The sequence below is a fragment of the Dermochelys coriacea genome, chromosome 1 (assembly GCF_009764565.3).
Source record: "Dermochelys coriacea isolate rDerCor1 chromosome 1, rDerCor1.pri.v4, whole genome shotgun sequence".
Taxonomy (NCBI): Eukaryota; Metazoa; Chordata; order Testudines; family Dermochelyidae; genus Dermochelys; species Dermochelys coriacea.
This window is the reverse complement of record NC_050068.2, coordinates 252,734,098-252,746,659: the sequence shown is the minus strand read 5'-3', so window position 1 is coordinate 252,746,659 and position 12,562 is coordinate 252,734,098. Positions and strand designations below refer to the sequence as shown.

The window sequence follows — 12,562 nt, the reverse complement described above, 5'->3', positions numbered from 1 at the left end:
TACAGGGAGCAATAGGACAACCATCTCCTCATGGCCTTGCCACGGTATCTCAACCCTGGCCAGGAGCATTGTCATCTCCATGCCCATCAATTTTTGGCTATCATTAAATACTATTTGTGCTGGTGGCACTGCAAGGTGGACACCTGTCAACCAGTCTGAGCCCACCAACTCGTTTCATATAGGCCATGGAACAGGTCTTGGATGGCAGCATTTGGTCACTGCTTCTCTGGGCTCTAGTTGAATGGGTAATCTGGAGATGAAAAGGGAGCAGTAATGGGCTATGGATCAACCAGTCCTATAGTCACTCCAGATTGTTCTAAATGCAGTTGCCAAACTCATCTTGAACTCCTGCTGCCTATGGAATCATCCCAAGCCTCTGTCTGGTCCCCTTTATTCTGCTTCTATGGCACACAGGAGCTGGATCTCACCATCTGGTAATTCTTCCAGTGTTGAGGAATCTTTTACTGATGTAGATTTAGTATATCCAGCTTCCTACACTATGGAGCTGTGCCAGGGGAGTTTCTGAGAGAGGGGGATGCGACGATCTCTGGCTGGTGAGGCAGGGCTGCTCTCAGTGACGCCAGTGGCAAACTGGTCTCTGCTTGGCTCCAGGATCAGGAAGCTGCAAACAGCTTTTTACCCCAGAACTGTGCTCACTGTATGTGGGGCATGGCTGAGGCTACAGTCCTCTTACCTGTTTTTCTAGTCCCTCTAAAACCATGTGCAGTGTTGAACCCTGTCTAAAGCATTAGATTTTAAATAAGAATTAGCGCAAATGATCTTTCTCGTGAGTGAGTCACAACTTGTTTGCTGTGCCAATAGTGAGCAAAGCAGCCTTTACTATATAGAACAGAATCACATGGACTGTTGTCTGCTCTACATGAGATGGTAGAAGTGACCCAGCATGATTCTCAGTTATAGTCTCTCCTGGCAGCATGAACATTCTTATGAAAAGGATTTAGGGGCTCATCAACTTCATGTGGAATGTCAGTTTCTAGGGCCCAATAGGGTGTGGATGCAGGTGTTTGCTTGACCTCTAAATAACATCCTGTTCAGATGTCCTCCAGTGTTAATGTGTGGATCTGTGCCAGGGCCTCCGGGATTAGATTAAAGCATTTTCAGTTTTGCAAGCACAAATGTAATGCTGCCACCAGAAGGAAGAAATGAAAGAGGCACTATAGAAGGAAAACTATTACTGTTTACTGCCTAGGTCAGGGGTGGCCAACCTGAGCCTGAGAAGGAGCCAGAATTTACCAATGTACATTGCCAAATAGCCACAGTAATACATCAGCAGCCCCCGCATCAGTCGTCCCCCCACCCCGCTCCCAGCACCTCCCACCCACCAATCAGCGCCTCCCCCTCCCTCCCCGCACCTCTTGATCAGCGGTTTCGTGGCATGCAGGAGGCTCGGGGGGGGGGAAGGGCAGAAGAGCGAGGGCACAGCAGGCTCAGGAGGGGGTGGGAAGGGGTGGAGTGGGGGCAGGGCCTGTGGCAGAGCCAGGGGTTGAGCAGTGAGCACCTCCCGGCACATTGGCGCCTGTAGCTCCAGCCCCAGAGTCGGTGCCTATACAAGGAGCCGCATATTAACTTCTGAAGAGCCACAGGTTAGCCACCCCTGGCCTAGGTTATAATCTCTATCTTCTCTACTTTTACTAGCCTGTCAGTGCTCATTTTAAAAGCCTTGAAAGTGCATTGTGGGGCTGTTTCATCGTGCTAGAGAGAGGCAAGTGCTTAGCTGAATGGAGGGTGCACACTTGTAAAAGTCAGCTGTCTTGTTTCCCTTCCATTCTTACATGCCTTTGGGCACTGCTGTAACTAGGAAAATCAAAGATTGGCATGCAGCCCACTGTTGTCTTATAACTGTATAAACATGTGACCTGCGTTTAAAGGGCTTGACACCTTCGTAGGGATACAGTTGTGCATGCTGGAGTATACTTGTTGACAGGAGTGTACTCTGGTGTTGGGAGCATGCTCATTCACGTGCATGCTGAGAAGCCTCAAGTGCTGTTTATGCAAATCCAGGGGACTAGAAAATAAATTGGTTGTTCTCTGGGTGGATTTTAAACAGAGCAGTGGAGGGTTGTGTATTCCAATCATCTGGAGACCAAAATCGACTGGACATATGGGCTGGTACAACACCTCCCCATCCCCCACTGACCAAGGTTCAAGGAGGACCAACCCCCTCAATAGATCTCTGGTTATTTTCTAACTCAAGTGTCAGAAAAGGGGAAAGTGGCAGTGAAAAGATTATTTTAAGGAGCTATACGTCTTAGTACTGTGCTGAGACAATGGTTCGGCTGTTCTAGTATATTCTAACTGGGTAGTAGAGTGGAACACAGAGAGTGGAATTTTATTTTTAAATTCCTTATCTGATACGCTATAATTGTCACCCCTGAATGTTTTTCTGGATACAGGGGAGAGTTCTAGAGCAATCTTTCCATTTTTTCTCTGCTCTCATTTATTCCCCATGCGTCACCTTCCTCAGAAGTCCACACTTCTGTTCTAGCCGAGGAACACTAGCCACACATTCTTTGGAAGCTTGTCTGCAACAGTCTTGCTTGCTTACAAGCTCTTTAGGGTAAGGACTTTCTTTTTGCTATGCATGTGTAATGCCAACAGACTCTGGTCATCGGCAGGCAGAATTGAACCTGGGACCTCTAGAACTTAGTGCATGAGCCTCTATTGCATGAGCTAAAAAGCCAATTGGCTGTTAGCTAAGGCTGTAGAGCAAACTCATTAATCTTTCTCTCTAAGTGGTCTTGGTGCCAACTAGATGGGACAGAATGCCACACCCAGGAGGTGTGTGGGTTTACACATGCATCCAGAGTCTAGCCCAAGGGAGTTGCTACATAGAGGCTGCTGTCGTACAAAGTGTTCGAGCTAGGCAGAAGGTGAAAATTTTCACCATAAATGAAAACTTATGTTTTTTCCAAAATGTAAGAATTTTCTGTGTTTGACTTTTTCTGTTTTTTTTTTTGGGGGGGGGGGGGGGTGGAGGGGTGTCAGCTTTTTCAGGAAATGGCAAACTATTTTTAAAAAAAAAAACAACAATTTCTGTGAAAATGTTCATCTAAAAGGCCAGTTTTAGTCCATTTTTGTTTTTAATGAAAAATTTCGATCAGGAACTAAGAATGTTCCTTAGTAGCAACCTAAATGCCACTCCCCCTCTCCCACTGAACTCCAGCTCTCCTACCACCCTGAGGTGCAAGTTAGGCCCAAGCCTACACTGCGCTGTTACATGCTTCTGGCCACATTGGCCAACCACCATCTTCCCCCACCCCCCGTTTCAAGCTTTCTGTAACTCAACAGTACCCTGTAATGAAATGCTGAATAACGTGCACTAGAAATCATTGCCGTCTCCTGGCTTGCTGCTTCTCTCTCGGGCAATGCTATCCTGGATTGTGCGGTGCTTGCTAATAAACAAGACAAAAGGACAAGATGGTGGATAGGAGTGAGGACAGCAGACTTGTTTTTAAACAAAGATACCTTCTTTGTCGGGATTTGGTAATCCTGACCTATGCTGTATGTAATTAAGAGTCTTTTCTCTATCCTTGTTTGAAGAGTAGTCCCATTGGTCAAGTCTTCATAAAACAGTGTGCTGGAATTGGACAGATGATACTCAATGTCTCGTCCAGAAAGTGTCTAAAGAGGGAAAATAGACACATTTACCAATCTAACTCACCCAGCTGATTTTACCACTAGATTAAATTCCCTGGATGGCTCTTGAAATTCTCTATTTCTGCTACTTGCATTCCCTGACATAGTGGTCTTTAGCAAGAGGGCCTATAGCTCTTTTGGCCCTAGAGTATTACACAAAACAAAACACGTTGGCTGGACAAAAGGCTTCCCCTTCTTGCTGGTCTTCTGCACTATCACAGGCATAGAGGAGCCTCGAAGAATCAAACAATGGTACAACCCCACTTCTTTTAAAAGTGTGTTTGTGGGAAACCTTTAAGAAATGTACAAGTTTCAAACTACCTAGTGCACCACTGGGGGATAGCGCAGGCCTCGGGATGAACTTCTGGTCCCACTGTGGGATAACCCACGCCTTAGGATGAACTCCTGACCACACTGAAGTCAATGACCAGGATTCCACCCGTAAAATTTAAAGCAACAGTTGATTGGAAAGGGATGAAGGACATGATAAGAGGAGGTTATTCTTCTACCTGAATGGATGTGTAACAAATACCAGATACCAAAATTACAGACAACTTTCTTTTAATAACTGTCCTTACAGATGCAGTTGCAGATAAGTGAGAGCTGACTTTGCCTCAAAAGGACTTTCATATGTAGCAACAAAACCCACTGTATGGAAAATTCTTAAAAGTGGCTCAACATGCGACCTTGTATTCATGATTGTCTAAGGGAAAAAAAAAAAGACAGACAAGTCTGCTTATCCGATTAGTGACCTAGTAAAACCCTTCGGCCTGTCACCTCTTCCTGAGATTTATTCATTCAAATTAAATTTTAACAGTTACTATTGGACTCCAGCATGCCTGCTCAGAATGAAAGAAAAGGCTAAATTGATGCTTACCTCATTTTCTCTTAGTCCATTATTGTTTGGGGCAAAGAGAGTGGCCCGGGTTGACAAATTTGTGAGGTATTTCAGGAACTCTTTGCCTTTCATAGAGCTGTTAGAGTAAACCAGGACTTCCTAGGAAGAAACAAAATTCATTCTTAATTGAGGGCAATCTGGATTATGGTCCAGTTATTGTGACAAAAGCTGAATGAATATGTCAAAAAACAAACAAACCCAGAACTTCATTGTTAAACACTGAAACAACTTTGAACTGACAACCATTTTATCCTATTAAGGGAATACGTACACTGGAGCCAGGGTCATAATTCCCAGGTCAGGGAGACATACCCACACTAGCTGTGACTGCGCTAGCATGCTAAAAATAGCTGTGTAGCTGCAGCCACCCAGGCAGCAGGACTGGTTAGCCACCCAAATACAATCCTGCCTGAAACACTAGGTATATACACAGGATGGTTAGCCCCTCCTGCTGCCCGTGCAGCTAAGGCTCCACTGCTACCTTTAGCACACTAGCTCGATCAGAGCTGGCGTGATATCTGTACCTCAGCTGGAAATTAGCTCCAGTGCAGACATACCCTTACAGAGAAATTTTTATTAAGATGACAATTTTAACCCTTGATGCTGCAAATTCTTATGCACAGGCTTAACTTGAAAGCATGAGTAGACCCATTGTCATCAGTGAGGCTATTCATATGAGGAAAGTTACATACCTACCTTAATGTTTGCAGGATCAGGGCTTTAAATATCAATCTTTTGCCTCTAGCAGTGTGGTAAAATTCAAATAAAATATTCTATCAGTTGTGGCATTTAAAATTTAATTCAATCCCCCTATTAACATTAGTTCAACCTACATTTTTCAACAACACATTTTCAATTTATTTTTATAAAGCCTCCACCTGATTTAAACCAGTGATTTCTTTAAATCATGATTTCAAAGGCTCCACCCTGCTTTAATGCTGCATTTTATAATGCTCGTATTTACTTTCTCATATAGTAAGAGAAGAGTGAGATTACACAGCTAGGTATGCTATTCAATGTGAGTGGAATGAGCTAATAAAGCAAACATTTACATGTAAACAAACGTGTGGGGTATTTGCTATGCTATGAAATTTGGTTTAGTTTGTTTGTATCTCAAAACAATGTACTACTTCTTTAGTCCATACCGACAAGAAGTTTGTAAACATGGGGAAAGACATCAGGACTTGTAGCAGGTTCCCGCTACATGTGAAGCCATTACCCACATAGCCAGTCTTACACGTGCAGTTCACATCTGTAAAATACAAATACATGTCTTTTAGATAACAAGCCAAGAATGAATGGTCTATTCCAGGACACTGTTTGCTACTATTCTGTGGAAGAAAAATAATTTTCTAGTCCAAAGAAATTTCCCCTAGCTTAGAAAAAGAACTTGTTGCCAAAACTTAGTGACATTACTGGAACTAATTATAGTGCTGTCTTTTGACCAAACTACCATAGATGTAGGCAGTAGGTACTCTGTTACCTTTGACTCTGTAGCAGAAGACATCCCAGGTTTCACTCAGGTTGACTCTAGGTCCATAGTCGACTATTCCAACAAATCCTGATCCACAGTTTGGGGAAGAGAAGGCAGTTGGATAACCAACTCTTTCACTATCTAACCAGCCAGCAGCACAGAAGTGGTATTGTGCCTGTATCAATAACAACACATTAATAATATTGTAAAGCGCAGAGGAAACAGAACTGTAATTAATCTAACACACTGAGTGAAACTCATCCTCCCACCAAGGGCCAACATAATGCCTACATGCCACGGAAGTCCTACTTAAACACTATTTTGAGGGCTCAAGCCATGCATTGGCTTTGTGTAGGCTCTCTGCACAAGGTGAATTTCAACTTGGCCCAGTCCTGCACTGACCACCTCACCTGTGTGTAGAGTCCCAGGTGCAGGGGGTTTGTCTATGCAAAACTCAATGCAGGAGCAGGGCCAAAGAGTGCTTGGCAGCAGTTGGGTGGCTTTTTGTGTGCAAAATATGAATGAAAATGACCTCTTTTTATCAACACAGAAGAAGCGTTGACAAATTCAATTAAATGTGAATAATAAATATTCAGGTTTCAGAGTAGCAGCCGTGTTAGTCTGTATTCGCAAAAAGAAAAGGAGTACTTGTGGCACCTTAGAGACTAACAAATTTATTTGAGCATAAGCTTTCGTGAGCTACAGCTCACTTCATTGGATGCATTCGATGAAGTGAGCTGTAGCTCACGAAAGCTTATGCTCAAATAAATTTGTTAGTCTTTAAGGTGCAACAAGTACTCCTTTTCTTTTTTTAATAAATATTCAGTAAACTCAAAGCCAATGTTACTGCTGGTTTTGCTGTCACAGAGAAATATTTACACTAAAGAGGAGTCTGAACTGAATTGTTCAGATCCAGAGCTGAATGTGCCCAAAGTCCAGAGGGGCTCTGGATCCTTGGGTTTGGTTCAGGCTGCTCTATGTGCCCAAGAAGAAAGTTTACACACTGCACAGACTCCAGTCTTTCATCTTACCAATATCTCTTGTCTCTTTAAATAATGGGCTTTGTTGCTACATTTTGAACTCTGAGTAGGAATGAGCCAGGCGGAAATTGTATGCTAAATGACTCGACAATCAGTCTGACCCACCATTTAAAACTAGTTTTACAAATCCAGGGTGAAATCTTGGCCCCTATTAAAGACCATGGCAAAACTCTCATTGACTTCAACCATACATAATCTAGAACATGCTTAGTATAAACAATAATAAAAGGGTTATCCGAGGCCTACGCCATCAGGAAAAAAAACAAAGCCTTGTTTGAAGAAAAAAAAAAGTGTGAGCAGAGTTCTATAATAGGTAAGTTCCTTTTAAAAAATGTGTGTAATTAAAATCCGTATTAAAAAAAAAAAATCTAAAATTTGGCTTCTAAAGAATCTTACTCTGCTACTACTAAAAACAATGACAATTTTGCTAATGATTTTCGTGGAAGTAGAATCAGGTACAAAGTTAGTACAGCACACACTTTTTGCTTGCTAGTATTGCCATTTCTCAAGCAGCTGCTTAACTTTGACAGATTAGAGTTCTAACATCAGTTGGCTGCTTGACATGTAAATGAAGGTTGGATAGAAAAAAAACAAGATAAGTAAAGTTTTTCAAGCAATCTACAGTTGCAAACCTTTTGATTAATCTACAGTAATTACAGTTATATTAATACAGGGACAGGAACGTCACTGTCCTACTGTGTGTTTATGAACTTGGCAAGAAGAAAAAAAAAACCCTATTTTGATTTCCATTGTTGGTTTTCAGCTTCCAGACATAAGGCTAAATCCTGCCTTCACAAGTGCACGTACAATTCCTGTTTGAAGTCAATGAGCATTCTATGCCTGTTCTCAAAAGAAGAATTTGGTTCACAGATAGGCTTGGAAGGATTAGATTTTTATTGGTAAATGTCAGTTAATGTCAATTTCACTATTCACACAAAAACCGATGAAAAAATATTTCCACTGATGATAATTGAAATTTACGACAGGCAAAGTAAGAAAAATGCTGCTTGAGAACTTAGTCAAAACCCAGCAATTTAGACTTTTGAATTAGCCTTGTTACAAATGGACTAGTGAATGAATAGTAACAACAGGTCTGATTTGTTGATTTCAGGTTATTTACTTTGTATATTTTGACCTGTGATATTGGCAATTTGTGTTTTAATGGTTATAAAGCTTTAACTTTTTGGATCTCAACATCTACTGTCATTAAATAATTGTCTGACCACCCCCACTCAATAATTTCCCAGAAGTGTGAACATTTAAATAGCTAAAACAATGCTTAAAACCCATAATTTTGCACAACTGCAAAAATTTAAATCCATAAAAATCTAAAAAAAAGCTTACAAATAAACATTGATATTACTGTTTGAAATTAAAAAAATAATCAAATTCTACCACGCCTGCTCCTACAGCAAAGAAGTTACACTCCTTAGGATATAAATGTATATCCTTGTAGCATTCAACTTCCAAATAGCTAAGTCTCACAGTTCCATTTCAGCCTTGTGCAGCCACTAAATACAGTACACACACACTGCGTCCATTGCCACTGAAGTTCAGCACTATGTCACCTTCTGAGCATATGACAGCTGATTATATGTAGCTATTGTTGCCCCTTCACTGGCACAGGCCTCCTTTGCTTTTTCATAAGTCAGTTTGTACTGCCCCTGGGGAGAGCGCAAATGGAAAACTCCAACTGTAGCATCTGTAAGTAAACAATAAATAATTTAACTTTAGGGCTGTAGGTGTTTTAACTCTCTGGGCATAAAGTGCACTGTTCTGTAATAGTCTGAGCAATCCTTGAGGAATTTTCATGAAATGTAGCTAGTAAGTAACAAGCTACTTGTGGGGTAATATTTCCATTTGGAATCATTTTAATTGGTTGCTTTCAAAGGTCCCAACTCACAAAATATTAAGGCACATTCTTAAACTTTAAGCATGTGCATAAGACTCATTACTTTGATAGGACTTAAGTGTGTGCATAAGTGATTTGCTGAAGAGGGATGGATTGCTTAATTGGGACCTAAATGACTACAGCTGTGCAGAACCCCTTTAACTTCAGTGAAACTTGACATGGACACAGGAGTCCACCTGGAGGGATCCAACTGAAGGATCCTAGCCTGAGCTCTGCATACCACACTGCTTCTGAGTCTATCTGTCATACTGACCCTGGAAGTGAAGATCGGCACAGTTGGCATTGGCATGGCACTGCCCGTTGTCTTGCAAACAACGGTCAACTGGAAGCTGCATCACAATGCAGTCAAGCCCATCACCAATGTAATTATTTTTACATTCACATTTGCGTTTATCCTGGTAGGAGAGAGAATAAAAACATCCAAACAGAATGTTTTAGAAATATAAAAATGACCACCTAAAATAGCATTTTCTGAATGGATGGAAGTATCCCGTTTGCTGAGTCCCGCAACAGCACACTGTGCATTTGCTAAAATGCCACTAGCAAAAAAGCTATGACTCAATAAACCACTTACACACATATTAGAATTCATCCTTATTGAACAAAACACTTAAGTACATACTTATGTGCTTTGCTGAATTAAGGCCAAAGCATTTATACCGAAACCAATCAGAATATGCTTTGAAGAATTATAATAATATACATGGTAGCCACTCAAAACAAAAAATTAAATAAATACATATGGAACCATGAAAAGAATTTAACAATACACTGATTGAAACAGGCTGAGAAGTAAGATTTAGCTGTAGGAATATTTACATCTCCTCTAGGCATCTTATACATTCCAACCTGCCAAGGCCCAAATGTGGGGAGGGGTGAGACACTCAGCATAAGGGTTATCAAAATATGCATGCAGAATACTTGAACATGCTGTGGGATCCATTCCTTTAGTATAAATAACCTCAGTTTCATGATACTGCATTTCTAATATAAACAGTTTCCACCAGTAAGCTGAGTGGACACCAAAATTATGTAGAAAGCAGGTTGGGACTGAGGAGTGATGTGTCTCAAAGTCAGGGACATTTGGGAGGGGTGGTCTGGTCCAGCTCCCACTGAAGTCACTGGAAAGACTCCTGTTGATTTCATTAGGAGGTGGAGTGGGTGTCTAGTCAGGATTTCAAAGACAAAAAAGCCAGCCCCACCCCCCTCCCCATCAACAACTTACAGGTCCTGTCATTGTACAAATGGCATGTTCATGGCAGCCACCATTGAGCCCATCAGTGCAAGGATTTATAGGAAGGCAGGTGTGTCCATCTCCTGTGTATCCTTTCTGACAGCTACAAAGGACTTTCACACCAGTTTGGGTACATTTTGAATTCTGGTGACACCCACCATTGTTTTGTTTACAAAGATTCACAGCTACAAAGCAAAAGAAAATATGTAAATTAGTGTATTTTTAAAGAGTGTCTTTCTTTCACAAGGAAATGCTGCCTCCAGTTATTTAAAAGCAACTGGAACACTTTTTGGCTGACTAGACTGTAAGCTTCTTTGGCTAATCTCTATTTGTAGAGAGTCCTGCACAAAAGGGGCCCCAGTCCTCTTCAGGGTCTTGGGCACATCCCTTATCTAACATATTAGGACTGGTCCAGACATCCTCTTCTGCTTCAGCATGGGAATTTTTGCAAGGAAACCTCCATGAGGATTCTAGATTCCTCTGCATTGTCCCAGAGGGCAGCAGTCCCTCCTGATCTCAACTCCATCAAAAACCAGTCCTCAAGAAGCCAGGGCCACGCATGCTCTGTACCTCCTAGTGGCACTGGCTCCCAGTGGCTCTGCTTGGCTCCTTGGTACCATGATTGAGCTACTCTAATAGGGACTCCACCCAGGCCACGGTGGCTCCTAATGAACCTGGGGATGGATTATAGAAAGGTTAATACAACCTGGGGATGCACTAATTTTTCTGGCTAACTTCTGCTGGGATGGAAGGGGGACAGTGTGCATTTGCCATGGTCCTGCAGCCTACCTACTCCTTCCACAATCCTGACTCCATACAACGGAGAGTGAGAAATGTGCCAAGCCCCCTTACCAGATGAAGGAACCCTCCACATATGGGTCTGTGGAGGAGATGATGTGTCCCAGCCCTAATGGCTGACTAGCTCTCAAGTAAAATTGTCAGAGAGTTTCCTTGCCTCAGGTAATCAAACAAAGATTGCTGAAAATGAATTATTGAGCTGGAAAACCACAAAGTCCTCCCATACCCAAATAGAGCTGGCTAGCTATCTTGTTGCCCTCACATATACATGTGAAGCCCCAGTGAAATCACCCTGTGTTGCACCTTCCAGGGCCAAACTGTACCATCTATTACAATGGTTGCAACCACACATTGACCTCACACTCTGTATAAGAAAAATCTGTAACTACTCTTTATTTATTTCAGAGACTGATGAGTGATGTATCTCAAAGTCAGGGACATTTGGGAGGGGTGGTCTGGTCCAGCTCCCACTGAAGTCACTGAAAGTCTTTAGATCGGAAGTTTTGGTTCAGGCCCCCTCTTTGATAGTTAACATTTCAGCCTGATTAGTCCTGTGTATTAAAGTGAATGGCTAGGTGAAAACAACATTTGCCTTTAAGGTTTGGGGAGAGACAAGGGGGTGAGTTAATATCTTTTACTAGACCAACGCGGGTTGGTAAAAGAGGCAAGCTTTTGAGCTACACTGAGCTCTTCTTCAGGTCTGGGACAGAAGTACATGAATTCACCTGTACACGTGATTCCATCTCCTTCATAAAACGGCTTACACTGACACATGTTGTTTTCTTTGCAGACGGCATTACTAGAACAATTAGGTGAACACACAGGCGGCAGAGCTGTGAAGAATGTAAAATAACTGATGAAAATGACTTTTTATACTTCAAAAATGTGCTCTCATCTAGAGAATAAAGGAAAACTTGTATATAGTACATGTTTATTTAAAAACCTGTGAGACAATTCATATTACCACAGAATGCAATGCCTTGCTCTTGTATAGCACTTTTTATCATAAATCTCAAAGCTCTTTATGCTGGCAATAAGCATAGTTATTCCCATTTTACAGATAGGCAAACAAAGGTGAAGTGATTTGTCCCAGAGCACATAGCAGGTCAGTGCAGGAACAGAATGCAAATCCTCATTCAAAGCTCTATCTACTGGGCCATGCTTTGATACTAATCAGTTGTAAATGAAATGATCTTAATTACTCTGAAGCACACTTACAGTAATAGCCTGATATTATAAAAGGGGATGTTTGAATTGATATTAAATACAATTTTCAAAACATATGTTCATTTACAATTATTGTATTTTGCAGGCATGTAGTGCTTACATTTTCAAAGCACTTTTTAAACAATAACTGATTAATCCTCCTAACATCCCTGGGAGGTAGACTTGGATGAAGTTTTTTGACCAAAACTTTTTTTTTTTTCAGTGAAAAATGCAAATTCTCTGACACTAAAACATTTTGTGAATTTCTGTCAATGTTACCAAATAGTTTCAGTTAAAAAAAAGTCTACAAAAAGAAAAAAAAAAATCAAAACCTTTCATTTTG

General features: G+C 41.5%; 1 protein-coding gene across 6 annotated transcripts in view; it reads right to left on the bottom strand.

Annotated features, from left to right (window-relative positions):
* The window catches only part of STAB2 (stabilin 2), a 134,289-nt gene that overhangs the window by 4,683 nt on the left and 117,044 nt on the right, over positions 1-12,562 (bottom strand). For all 6 annotated transcript variants that reach the window (XR_006282895.1, XM_043519367.1, XM_038391817.2 and 3 more), the window contains 8 exons: positions 11,739-11,846; positions 10,207-10,400; positions 9,235-9,376; positions 8,638-8,771; positions 6,039-6,204; positions 5,701-5,807; positions 4,535-4,654; positions 3,487-3,642 (listed from right to left, as the gene is read on the bottom strand). Coding sequence is in view for 5 of the 6 variants with exons in the window: in XM_043519367.1 (XP_043375302.1) it covers positions 3,487-3,642; positions 4,535-4,654; positions 5,701-5,807; positions 6,039-6,204; positions 8,638-8,771; positions 9,235-9,376; positions 10,207-10,400; positions 11,739-11,846 (1,127 nt within the window). In the remaining variant the exon portion in view is untranslated. The remainder of the gene's footprint in view (positions 1-3,486; positions 3,643-4,534; positions 4,655-5,700; positions 5,808-6,038; positions 6,205-8,637; positions 8,772-9,234; positions 9,377-10,206; positions 10,401-11,738; positions 11,847-12,562) is intronic.